General features: G+C 36.9%; 1 protein-coding gene across 2 annotated transcripts; it reads left to right on the top strand.

Moving 5' to 3' along the window:
* The first annotated feature begins 4,368 nt into the window (after positions 1-4,368).
* nanp (N-acetylneuraminic acid phosphatase) lies at positions 4,369-11,480 on the top strand. Of its 2 annotated transcripts, none has more exons than XM_067385542.1 (2): positions 4,369-4,521; positions 9,379-11,480. In XM_067385542.1, the coding sequence occupies exons 1-2, from the start codon at positions 4,420-4,422 to the stop codon at positions 10,021-10,023; spliced, it is 747 nt and encodes a 248-aa protein (XP_067241643.1). In that variant the 5' UTR covers positions 4,369-4,419; the 3' UTR covers positions 10,024-11,480. The 2 variants fall into 2 exon arrangements, with proteins under 2 accessions (XP_067241643.1, XP_067241644.1); XM_067385543.1 differs by having other exon boundaries at positions 4,369-4,569.
* The last annotated feature ends 2,454 nt before the right edge of the window (positions 11,481-13,934 follow it).

Here is a 13,934-nt window from a genome sequence, read left to right as displayed (position 1 = left end):
GGACGTTCCAATTCAGCCCATCGCAATGGTTCCACCAGTAGTGGGCACTCATGCAACCAAGCTGACATACATCCGAGTGAACGAGACAGAGGGAAGTTAGCAAGGGAAGGGCATAAAAAAACCGAACTGGAACGCAGCCTGCGAAATGTCGAAATACTTGTCTTTATTTTGAAATGCATATCTATAATTTATAATTAAAAACCTTAATTTTTTATTTATTGGTTGGATGGTTAAGCAGGAAGTTCTGTTTGAAAATTGTGCTTTAAAATAAATGCCATTTTGGTTTGATATTTTTCATGTAATGCAAAGAAATGCATGTATTTTTAATAGTGGTTTAAGTTTCTAAATACTTTATGGGCCACTGTTTATGAATAAAGGCTGTTCATGCAATTCAGCCTTTTAAAATAAATATCAAACCACAAAAACTCAATGTGAAAACTGTAAGTGTTCCTCATGGTGAGTGAAGTGCCCTGAAGGTGTGTGCATGCTGTGTGTAGAAGGAAAAAAAGTAAAATAGCTCTGAGGCCATATGAGGTGAGTTTGCACTAAGAAATGCTGATAAATGAAATGATGGGTAATTTCTGCTCTGCATCTGGCTGAAACTTGCTTCTCCCAGTGAACTTTCTGTAGCTTTCAATGTTCAATTATGTGACAATGTACAATTAACACAGCTAATGTGCTAGATAAACGTATCTAATTTCTTAACAATGTAGACATTTCAAGATGATTGACTGTAAATTATAAAAATTTAAACTTGTATCATACTGTCCTCAAAGATGCAAAAATGTTTTAATAATAGATATTTGTAAATATAAATGTCTTTCTCTTTTTTGCTCACATTTTGTGTTTCACAAAAACAGTATACGAGTTTGAAAGTATGAGTAAATCTCATTTTTAGGTGAGCTATTTGAATGATTTCCCAAAGGTTCTGCTTTCATTCTCTATGATACAGTCGCAGATTCGCAGCATACCATACAGATGTTGTGATAAGGAATTGAGTTTTGTTTTACTGAAAATGATATCCTTCAATCCAATAGTCTAACTAAAAGATCCACAAGTTTCAGCCATGGCCAAGTTGGCCATGATGGACCGAGTTTTAGATATTTGGTTGAATTTTAGTGTTCACTTCGCTGTAATGATGCCATCATGTGGCCATGATTGTGATTGCATCTTAATTGCTTGAAAATTATGAATAGGCTAAGTTAGCTACTGTCGTTTAAAAAAATCTCAAGTACAATAATGAATGATTTCCTTTTTCATTTTGTGTTAAATTAAGTGTTCTAGTGAAAAAAAAAATGTTAGAAGTAAACAGTACATGGGCAAAGTCATCAACTGTAAGTAAAATTTAGCTAAACATTTATTTATAGGCCTATTTTGTAGCCTTTTTTTTTTTTTTTTTTTTTTTTTTTTAGATTTTACATAGGCCTACCTGCTTTATTATACAAAAAAGTGCATTTGTGCAATGTTTTCAGACTCTTTAATTTGTATCTGCCCTGGCTAGACGTACCTAAATCGTAAAATACAGTAACTTGCCACATGGTTAAGATGAGGAGGCAACTGAAGACAGTAGCCTACTTCTCACACGTAGCCTACACTATCTTAAGATGAAAACTTAGACATAGGTTAAGTTCGGACAAGTTTTTCTTTTCTTTTCTTTTTTTTTTTTCAAAGGACAGGACATGTTATCTGATAAGAACCTGAAAAAGAGCATGTTTTTTGAGAACAAACTGAAGTTTTCACGTAACCTCATTTGTAGCTGCCAACTCGCACGTCTTCCGACATCAGCTACCGCTCAGATTTTCCACCTGATTACAATGTCGTGTGCTATATTAGTATAGTCCTACTGCTAGAACAGTGTCTTTCTCTCAAGCATAAATATGGCTAATTGTGTTGCAGAATATACAGTTTTTACAATTTTAATTTTTACAATTACATTTGCAATGTTCACATAACCTATCAATGTTGCCTATCATAGGATATATTTCTATAATAATAACTGAAAAAAAAAAAACGAAAAAACACCTCCAATAATAATAATAGCCTAATAGTTCTAATAATTATATGTATTTTTAGTAGAAATGTTTTACTTGAAAAAATGAAGAAGCAAAAAGTTTGATCTAACAAGTAGATCTAGGCTACAGACCTGCATAAACAGCCATTATAATAAGACTTGTGTCTTAAAAACTAGTATGACCAACTAGCAGTTGGTTGTAATCAGTGTTGGGGAAAGTTACTTTTAAAAGTAATGCATTACAATACACACATCATTGCCTGAAGTGGCCCACATCCGTTTGCTATCTGGGTATGCTCTCAATGAAGAATGCAGAACAGTTAGTTCATGCATTCATGACCTCAAGGTTAGATTACTGTAAGGCTCTACTGGGTGGTTGTTCCTCCCGCTTGATAAATAAACTACAGCTCGTACAAAATGCAGCAGCTAGAGTTCTTACTAGAACTAGGAAGTATGACCATATTAGCCCAGTTCTGTCGTCACTGCATTGGCTTCCTGTTAAACATCGTATAGATTTTAAAATCTTGTTAATTACTTACAAAGCACTAAATGGTTTAGCCCCCCAGTACCTAAGCGAGCTCTTAATGCATTATAGTCCTTCACGTTTATTGCGATCTCAGAATTCAGGCCAGCTGAGAATATCGAAATCAACCGCAGGTGGTAGATCCTTCTCCTATTTGGCACCTAAACTGTGGAACAACCTTCCTAGCATTGTTCGGGATGAAGACACACTCTGTCAGTTTAAATCTAGACTAAAAACGCATCTCTTTAACCTGGCATACACATAACACATTATATATTTATATTTTCAAATCCGTTAAAGGATTATTGGTCTGCATAAATTAGTTCAGTCGGAACCGGGAACACTTCCTATAACACCAGATGTACTCGTTACATCAGAAAAAGAATGGCATCTACGCTAATATTAGTCTTTCTGTTCATCCCGAGGTTTACCGTAGTCAACCGGATTCGGGGCCATTTCCAGATGAGACAGAGGACCGGTGCCTTGACACGACCACAACGCAGCCCTGTATCAGCAGAGATCGAGTCGACTAGATCATCCATTGTGAAGACATCATCAACACGACAGCCAGTGCCACAGTTTCCTCGAAATTATAATCACGATTATTAATCATGTTTATTCTATCAAAAGAGTAATGAAACTATGGCTATTTTGCAAGTTCTTTACCAACCTACACTTCACCCAAAAGGCCTGTATGTGGCACAAAGACTTAAATTTAACCCACTATGATAACTTCGTTAGATGTTAAATCAATACAAAACATGGTTTTGGTGAGCGCTTTGTAATATGTATTCACGTTAGATTTTAAAGCAACACAATTCGTTTGCAATAAGACAAACCAGATTCAAATTGCCCGGCAAAATTCGTAAAGCAAAGAAAAATAATTTCTAGCTGATCAACATTATGAAAACTGGTAAAACCTTTAGGAACTTAAAAAGATAAACCAACGAAATTCCTAATATTACTTCCAATATTTCCAAATTATGTTCATTTTCATAGAGCGGGCCAATATCGTGCCGATTATTTAAAATCAATCGAGAGAAGCAGATATCGTTATCGTGATAAAATACGATTAATCGTGCAGCCCTAATTTAATTTAATTTAATTTGACTTGACATTTGATATTCAACAGTATCCTTGACATTTATTCAACAGTGCTTTTGATCTGCCTGCATTGACACTATATTCTTTAAAAGGAAAAATTATATACCAATTATCAATGTAAAGCTGCTTTGACACAATCTGCATTGTAAAAAGTGCTATATAAATAAGGGTGACTTGACTTGACTTGGCTTGCTTGTTTGTTTTTTAATAACAACAAAAAAGTTCTATTTTTATTCTAAAACTACAATAACCATCATGCTTACACAGTACACACAACACCTCTGCACTTTATTTCTCTCAACATGGGGATAGGAGATCTGTCAGTCAATAAATATAAAAAAAGTTACTTGCGTTACTTATTTGAAAAAGTAGATATTTTGTTGTAAATTTAAAAAGTAATGTGTTACTTTACTAGTTACTTGAAAAAGTAATCTGATTACGTAACTCAGGTTACTTGTAATGCATTACCTCCAACACTGGTTGTAATCAATCAGTCTTACTTTTTGGTATCAAATTAGACCAATCTATGTTTTTTTATGTAGGCTATGTAACGGATTTTAAAAAGTTATCAACATTTTTAAATAAAATAAATAAAATAATAAAATAAAAAATAGCAGTTTATGTAATCGGCCCATGTTTGTTTCTCTCTCTCTGTTTTTTTTTTTTTTTTTTTCTTTCTTGGGAACTACATCTCCCACAATGCAACATGTCTGACGTCAGTAGCCGGAGTTCCGCGTGTCCGGAACCTATGGTCCGGAACTGTAGATAATATTGGACGTTTATGTCTAAAATGATGGACAATCGAGGAGTTTTATCGATTATATTTGACTTTGATAACACGCTGGTCGATACAGCTGGCGCAGGACGAATTGCCATTCAGAAGGTAAATGAATGAATATGATTAAACCGACGCTTTAAAGAACAGCTTATGGTAATACCATAGTATTTTTTTTTTTTTACATACTCAGAAGTATATCAAAGTACAATGGTGTGTTACCATGTTTTTGGACACTTACCATGATGATGATGATAATGATGATAATAATAATAAAAACAACAACTAGCTACTTTATTTTCTATATCACCTTTGAAGGAGCTTCTCAAAGCACTTTACAGAGTAGAAATACAGGGAAAAATACAAAATAAAGCAACAATAGTACATAGGTTTATTAAAACAACAAGGAATCAACAACAATCAACAATAAGCCAACTTTAAAAAAATATTTTTTTTTAAAGTATGTTAAAAAAAAAAAAAAAAAAAAAAAAAAAATCCAAGAGACTTCTGAATTTCAACTGGAAGTACGTTCCAAAACCTGGGAGCAGATATAGAAAAAGCTCCCATGGAACATAACTGTGTTTGATGGACAACCAACAGACCGTGCTGAGAAGTGCGAAGATTTCGGTTTGTGATACATATTGGGTTAAAAGCTGAGATAAATACTCCGGAGCCAGTCCGTGAAGTGCTTATTTCAGAATAAGATCTTTAAAATCAACTCTAAATTTAACCGGTAGCAAGTGCAATGATTTATAATTTATATATAAATATTGAATATGACATTAATAATGACTACAAATGCACTAATAATTCTTAATTTCTAAAAGAAATGCAAAATCAATCGGTAGTTATTAACGAGACACAAACCTTTACATTCAATTGCGTTTGGTCCCTTTTATTTTTGATCACAGTGCATACTACATATACAAACTTTTACTCTCAAAGTGCGCACATTTGTAGAAATACACGTTTACCTCAGATTTCATTAGATAGAATTTATAGAACATGTACGCTGGGTTTCATAATTACCGAGGTCATAAAATGTTGTTTCCAAGGGGGGTACGGGGGCATGCTCCCCCGAGAAAATTTTGATTTTCCTGGTGTACATATGTGCATTTTTAAGACAGTAAGACCAACAAATTGGTTAACAATAGCTTTAAAACCACGTCAACAAATACATGCATGCACAGTTTTGAGGCAGCTTTAATCGCATGTTTGGCAATTTCATTTTCAAACGACGGTCATTGTTCGTAGTTCCTATTGCGCTTTATTTCAGCTATAATAAAGTAATTATGCAGCGCGCGCCGGCGCATTTGCGCATGCAATTCTTGAGTGCACGCCACCAGCACAGTATTGGACAGTCGTGTTGGACACAGATTGGACAGTCGTGTTATTTTTTCTGAGTTTTACCGACATAGCCTGACAACATCTCATCTGTACACTGTTGTTCAACTGAAGCTCCCTCGTAATCACCTGCACCTTTTCCGCGCTCGTTTGACTTGCGCCTGGCGCTGAGGCGAAGTCGGAATGCGCCTCTGAAAAGTGTCCCGTTTGTTGTGGTCGTAACGAGACAGTTCTATATAAACGCAGCGTTTTACTTGGCAATGTTTTAAAAAAACGATTTTTATTTTTGGTATTTTATATGCTCTGTTGGTGATTTGTGGAGTAGCATCACCCGGGAGGGATAGCCTATATATTTTTTATCCCTACCAGGGATAAAAAAAAATCAGCAGAGGCAGGGATAGACCAGACCATAAACCATTTTGATTACACTCATGCTGATATTATACTATTTGATGATCAGTAGTGGTTCGCTAAATATAATAATTCAATAAGCATTTAGGCTACAATAAGCACTTAACTTTTAATATATAACCTTAAAAATATATATTAAATAGATAATACAAATATCTAGATAGCTGGCTGACTAAAGTAGGCTAAGTTTGAAAATGATATAATTTATACATGGAGTTATTATAAAAAGATACTTAATTTCTTTACAATTAATTTGTGTTGTTTTAACTGTCAGTTATGTACGTTTGATGGTTAATAGCTTCTAGCAACATTAAATCCAGGAGAGAAGACAATTCTAAAGAAAAAGCATGTTTGATTTACATATAACAAAGATTAAGCGCGCACAGCCGCGCACGCAATATCTGCGTGAGAGCGAATAACTCCACGGAAACTGCCTCAAATTAACTATAATGACGAGAAGAAAGCTGTGTGCGCTGCAGTCAGAGGTTCTTGAACGACTTTTTATTGGTTAAAACGAATGGAGAGTTAGGAGCCCGAGCACCCACCGGATTTCACTGCATTGAGATACGCGTCCTGGAAACGGGAAATCTCGGGTGCCGCTTCACATTGTCACTCACCGCATAATAACAAACTCTCACGCGCAAAGATAATAACAGCAGAAGCTACGCGCAACACGTGAAATAATCAAACCAATAAGTCTAAAAACAGCTGTTGCATTTTACCGCGCAGCATATGCATCAGTGTAACAAATCAACATAAAAAATAAAAAAATGTCTCAGAAATAGTAATAATAATAATAGCATAGCATAATGAGGGGGCCTAGGCCCCCTCAGGCCCCCCCGTGGCTACGCCACTGCATTATAGAGTATGCTTAGAAATCCCAGTACGAAGCGCATAGAGTACCTCAGAGACGTGTTTTTGTATGCAAAACCCGGAAGCGAGTTAGCATTTTAGGACTTTTGGGTCCATCGACCTAAAGTCTGTTTTTTTTTTTATTTTTATGGGTTTTTGCTAAATCGCCTGAAATAAGGTCTGGGGTTCACAAAGCCTCTAAATATTTTAATGTTTTATCTTTGACATAAAACACACAGTTATAACCCTTGTGATTTTTTTAAACGTTCTTAAAAACGGCGGTTGCTAACAAGTTGCTAAAATGAACTACTTCCTTCGGCGGGGACTTTAGACGTCATCATGACAAACAGGACATTTGGACAGTATTTCTCATAAAAAAGTGGATAAGTATTCATACACAGCGCATATCATAATCAGCGAGCATTTTTTAAATAAAGTTGTTTTTAAATAAAGTTTGAGGAAGCTTGGTGGTGTTGATGTTGATCCGTGACCATGGTGTGCTGTAGTCCGTTTATGTTAGCTTTTTATATCTGACGCCTTTATTTAGGCTTCAAAATGTATAAATGTTGTGTTAACTTGTAAAGATTATCTTGATAGTCGAAACGTGTAAGTGTCATAACCCTTTGTTAAACACAGAGCTTATTTTTGTGATTTTCCAAAAGTCTATGGGAAAAATGCATAGCGGCGCATGGGTTCCCTCAATCGAAAGCCTAAGTTCCAGGTTGGCCTACAAAAACACGTCATCTCTGAGCAGAGCCCCAGGGATGACACGTTTTTGTAGGCCAACCCGGAAGTTAGCGGCGCACAGGTTCCCTCGGTTGAAAGCCTATGATGAGGAGAACCAATAAGCACGACCTCAGTTTTGTCACCATTTAAACAAAGAACATTATTAGCCTTCCATTATTTTATCTCAGAAATACATTTAGTAAGCAGTAAGCCTCACTTTGACCATGTTTACAATGAAAATAGATGATACTGGTGATTGCAAACAACTCATTTGCAATCGCCAGGTCTAGTGTGTGACCTTTGCTATGAGTAGAGCTATTTTCAAACTGAGTAAGATTACATTCCAGTAGCACCAAAAAATCTTTGGCCGTTGTGGAATTAGTGATCAATCTGTATATTGTAATCTCCTGGAATATTAAACTTAAAACACAACAGAGACAATAAATTCAGACATAGAATCTTCCTTAAAGGAACACTCCATTTTTTGGAAAATAGGCTCATTTTCCAACTCCACTGGAGTTAAACAGTTGAGTTTTACCGTTTTCGAATCCATTCAGCCGATCTCCGGTTCTGGCGGTACCACTTTTAACATAGCTTAGCATAGTTCATTGAATCTGATTAGACCGTTAGCATCGCGCTTAAAAATGACCAAAGAGTTTTGATATTTTTCCTGTTTAAAACTTGACTCTTCCGTAGTTAAATCGTGTACTAAGACCGACAGAAAATGAAAAGTTGCGATTTTCTAGGCTGATATGGCTAGGAACTGTACTCTCATTCAGGCGTAATTATCAAGGAACTTTGCTGCCGTTCCATGGCTGCAGTAGGCGCAACGATATTACGCAGCGTCTCTCACAAACGTCTCCATGGTTGCAAGGCACGTTCCCTGTGCAAGCACCCGGAGATTGGCTGAATGGATTCGAAAACGGTAAAACTCAACTGTTTAACTCTAGGGGAGTTGGAAAATGAGCCTATTTTCAAAAAAAGTGGAGTGTTCCTTTAATCTTTGGAGATCTATAGACTGTTGCAACGACAGTTGATTGCGAGGCAGAGATACTCAAAACAAGACATTCAAAGGATATAATAAATATTTGTATAGGTCAGTGCTGATGCTAAGTTTCAAATTAAATAGCACAATGATACCCCCACCTCTACCTGAAAGTCAAGGAGAATCAAATAATACCATTACTCCCCTGGGTATGGACTAACACAAAGCTCATCACTTTATGTCAAGTTTCTGTTAAAAACAATAAGTCTAGGTTGCTGTCTGTAATATCAGAAACGTGAGATGCCTTATTATTCACAGATCTCTTTGTTAAGGCAACGGTGGGTTTAAAGAGCTAGAAGTCACTAAAGAGGGAGATTTATAATCCAAACGGGAAAGTGATGGTATATTTTTTTAGATTAGCCCTTTAGATTAGTCTTTTGGTCGTTCGTGTCCTGAATCTGAATGATGTTCTAGCTGATGTTCTACATAATGTGGACCTAAAGATATCATTCTCAAAAATTATTTGGACACTTACTAAACTCTTAAGAATATATGGTCTTTTCATTAAAAAAAAATCTAAATCCAAACTGTACCTTTTTCGTTTTTAAAAGGTATAGATTTTATTATTTACAGTGTTCTTTCTTTAGGTGTATGAGCTGCTGAAGTCAACACATGTGCAGGAAAACCACATCACAGACATCTGTAATTGCTTTTTACGAAAGCTTTTTCATGAATCGTTTGACCCATCAGAAGGAAAAACAATAGATGATGTCAGGATCCATCACTGGTATGAAGCCCTACAGGAGACACAGGGCACAGATCCTGATCCAGATCTGGCCAGCAGTTGCTACTACATGTGGAAGAACACACGTTTACAGGCGCTGACTCTGTCTCCTGAGGTTCGATCTCTCCTGGAAGAACTGCAGAAAAATTACAAACTGCTTCTGCTCACCAACGGCGATACTCAGACACAGTGGGAGAAGATCGAAGCGGTGAGATGCGAGGGTCTCTTTAGTGTGGTGGTAGTCGGAGGAGATCACCCTGAGCAGAAACCGGCGCGCTCCATCTTCACTCACTGCTTCGAGTCTGCGGGAGTTCGGCCACAGGACTGCATCATGGTGGGAGATTCACTCAGTGCAGACATCCAGGGAGGCATTGATGCAGGAGTGCGGGCAACCGTATGGATAAACAGTGACTGTAAATCTCTCCCGCAGGGCTCTGTGACTCCAGACTACACTGTACCTAGTGTACTCGATCTGAACGATGTTCTCGCTGAACTGATGTTGAAATGATGTCTACATAGGTGGACCTAAAGATTAGACCTTTTTAGATAAAAAAAAAAAAAAAAAAAACCTAAAGAAAAATGTGATGACTTATGTCAGGTAATTCTCTGGTAAAAAGGGATAGTTCACCCAAAAATTAAAATCCATGTTCAATACTCACTCTCGTGTCATTCCAAACCCATAAGACTTTCATTCATCTTTGGAACACAAATGAAGATCATTTAAATGAAATCTGAGATATTTCTCTCTCCATTGAAATTATTCACCTAAAAGTCTGACGTTTCAAAATGTTAATAAGGAGATTGTAAAAGAAATCCATATGAATCGAGCAGTTCAATCCAAGTTCTCTGAAGAGACACAATCGTTTTATGTGACGAACATTTTTAATTTAGGCTTTTGTTCACATATAAACATTGATCAGTGAACATAAACTCAACTGTACTTGCTTTAACATCAGAATTTAGTAGCCTATTTATTATGGAAATTCCAACATGGCAGACTTTTATCTTTATAACCTCATAACTGGACAATTTAAGTTGTGGAATGTATGTCTTTAGGTGATGTATGTCTTTAGGTATATGCGTTCAGCAGTGTTGGGTGTAAGTAATTACTAAGTTATCTAATTACTGTAATTTAATTATTTTTCCCTTGAAAAAGTTTTTTTTAATTTTTTTTTCTGTAATTTAATTAGTTACTTCTGATGTAATAGCATTAAATACTGTATAGACTATAGAAGAATTATATTTGAATACTTTGGTCAGTTCAAGAATAATGTATGTAGTTATATACTGTTTATTTAAAATAACCAAAAGTGCAGTTTCATGTCTATCCTTGTATTGTTCAACTGGTCAAGGTTGATATGTAATAAGTAATCTAATGACACTGATGATGTAATTCCTTTTTTAGAGTAACTTTCTTAACACTGGCGGTAATTATGCAAGCAGATGGAGAAAACACTGGCTATTCCACCAATGCTCAGTTTGTGCAGTAGCGCTTGCGTGGGATCATGATTGTTGAATGTTGTTTTAAATTATATAACATTACAAGAGCATTGTGTCTTTAAAGTGATGTTATTCTGCCTCTCTATTTCTAGTAATAATCACTTTTTGTCTGTTTTAAATGGGCGCTTTAAGTAAACAGAGGTGAGTTTTCTCAGTATTTTAGAATTCCTGCTTTTTTTCAAATGAGCATAAAGAAGAAATAGTCTTTCACATGAGAAGAGCCATCTGGTTGGTTCCAGTCCAGTGCCTGTTAACGGACACCATGGTGCGGTAAAAATAAGCAACATCTACGTCTAGCACACATGCATTGTATGCTTCAATGTTTTTTTTTTTTTTTTTCTGTATATGTCAAGATATGTAATCATTAGTTACAGTTGACATTCATGAAATGTTTGTAAGTATATGATTAAATTTGCATGTAAAATAGACCATACCAAAAACTTTTTTACATTAATTTTAATGAAAATTTCACATACCATATTCATGCGATTATTACTGTTATAAACACTCCACATGATTTGTTTATATCAATATCAATGGAACTGTAAGGAGGGGGGTTGTTCTTACGCATGCGCTCATTTCAAAAACTCAGTAACAGTCTTTGGTTTCTCAGTCGTCGAAAATAGCATCCTCTATAGCACCTTTAATACAGAGGGGCCAATCTTATGTTGTTTATTTCAAGCAAGCTCAGGTAACCCCACTGCTGAAAAAACCCACATTAACCACATCACTTGTAGACAGTTACAGACCTGTCTCTCTCCTACCATTCATAGCAAAAACACTTGAATAACCTCACACAGAATAACCAATTGGATATCAACCAAACCAGTTTCAAGAGAGATCATTCAACGGAGACTGCATTACTGTCGGTCAATGAATCCCTACGGATTGTGAATGCTGATTCCAAAACCTCACTTCTCATTCTGCTAGATCTATCTGCTGCTTTTGACACGGTGAATCATCAGATCTTACTGTCCACCCTGTCATCACTGCATCACAGGAACCCCACTTCTGGTTTGAATCCTATCTCACAGGTAGTCTTTCAGGGTTGCCTGGAGAGGGGAGGTCTCCAAAGCACATCAACTGATCACAGGGGTTCCTCAGGGTTCAGTTCTAGGACCCCTCCTCTTCTCCATATACACTACATCATTGGGTCCCATCATACAGGCACATGGTTTCTCCTACCATTGCTATGCTGATGACATGCAGCTTTTCCTTTCATTTCATTCAGATGATCCCACAGTAGCTGCACGAATCTCAAGCTGTCTGGCGGACATCTCGGCATGGATGAAGGGACATCATCTGCAGCTTAACCTGGCAAAGACAGAGCTCCTTGTCTTCCCTGCCAATCCAACTCTACACCACGATTTCAGCATCCAGTAAGGTCATCGATTACCCCATCAAGGTCGGCCTCAGAGTAATCTTTGATGACCAACTGAACTTTAAAGAACACATTGCAAAGACAGCTAGGTCATTTAGATTGGCACTACACAACATCAGGAAAATCAGGCCTTTTCTAACAGAGCATGCAACACAACTTCTCGTCCAGGCCTTGGTCATGCCTAGGCTTGATTACGGCAATGCTCTTCTGGCTGGACTTCCATCATGCGTAATAAAACCTATACAAATGATTCAGAACGCTGCAGCATGTGTCGTCTTTAATGAGCCCAAAAGAGCCCATGTCATGCCTCTCTTCATCTCTCTGCACTGGCTACCACTTGTTGCTTGCATCAAGTTCAAGGCATTGATGCTTGCTTACAGATCTACCTCAGGCTCAGCACCCTCCTACTTCCACTCACTCGTATGACTCTACATCCCTACCAGAAGCCTGAGATCACTAAATGAGAGAAGACTTGAGGTACCATCACAGAGAGGCACAAAATCACTCTCCAGAACAGTTTCCTTCACTGTTCATTGCTGGTGGAATGATCTCCCCCCCCTTCATCCAGAATGCAGAATCCCTGGCAATATGCAATAGACAACTGAAAACTCATCTCTTTCGAGAGCGCTTAATCTCATAATAATAATAATAATAATAGTAATAAATGCTTTCTCTTCCTTTAATCTCTCCCTATTCTAGCTTATGCTCCAAGCAAGGTCTGAAACTTGTATTGTGAGCACTTCTTGTGTTTATTTGCCTCTTCACGATAACTCGCTTATTGTATTCTTCACTTGTAAGTCAGTTTGGATAAAAGCGTATGCTAAATGAATAAATGTAATGTAAATGTAAATTTGTCTTATTGGCAGACAACAAAAGCTTTAGCTCTGTAACTAATACGTAAATGTACAGTTTAGCCCAAAATTTAAATTCCATAATCTACTCACCATGTTGTTCCAAACAAGTGTGACACTTCTTTTTCTTTTTTGTTCCATATAACAAAAAGAAGACAATGTATGTTTTTAATGAAAGTCAATGGTGATCAAATAAGAGCTTGATTTGGTCTCCATTGCCTTTTAGTAATACTGGACAACAGTATTTTCATAAAAAAGTCATGGAATAACATGAGGAAAACTCCTTTCCTCTGCGGGATGATCCAGGGGGAACTGTCAGCATCCCTACAAGGCCCACAGCAGAAGGCTCTTTGTGAGCTTCAGCAGGAGACACAAGTTGATCCCTCCAGGATAATTTATGTATGCAACTACTGCCATGTTGTCCAAGCATTTGAGAACATGGTGGTGACAAAATCCTAGAAGCAATTGAGAGCTAATTGAACTGATCTAATTTCTGTACAGTTTTCGTGGCACGCTTTCTCTGTGTCCATTCAGACACAGAAAGTTGGTGTGTCAACACAAAGGGCTCCCCAGCCCAGTGCTTGATGCATTCGTTGTGACAGTTTTGCATCTTTGCACACTTGTCCTATCGACACGCCCCTTTTGTACATAATTATGTTTTTCCAAGGGGCTGTCGCAATTGCATCC

Source organism: Chanodichthys erythropterus, chromosome 5 (genome assembly GCF_024489055.1).
Source record: "Chanodichthys erythropterus isolate Z2021 chromosome 5, ASM2448905v1, whole genome shotgun sequence".
NCBI classification, from domain to species: domain Eukaryota; kingdom Metazoa; phylum Chordata; class Actinopteri; order Cypriniformes; family Xenocyprididae; genus Chanodichthys; species Chanodichthys erythropterus.
The sequence above is the reverse complement of the archived record's forward strand: the minus strand, read 5'-3'. Positions and strand labels throughout refer to the sequence as shown.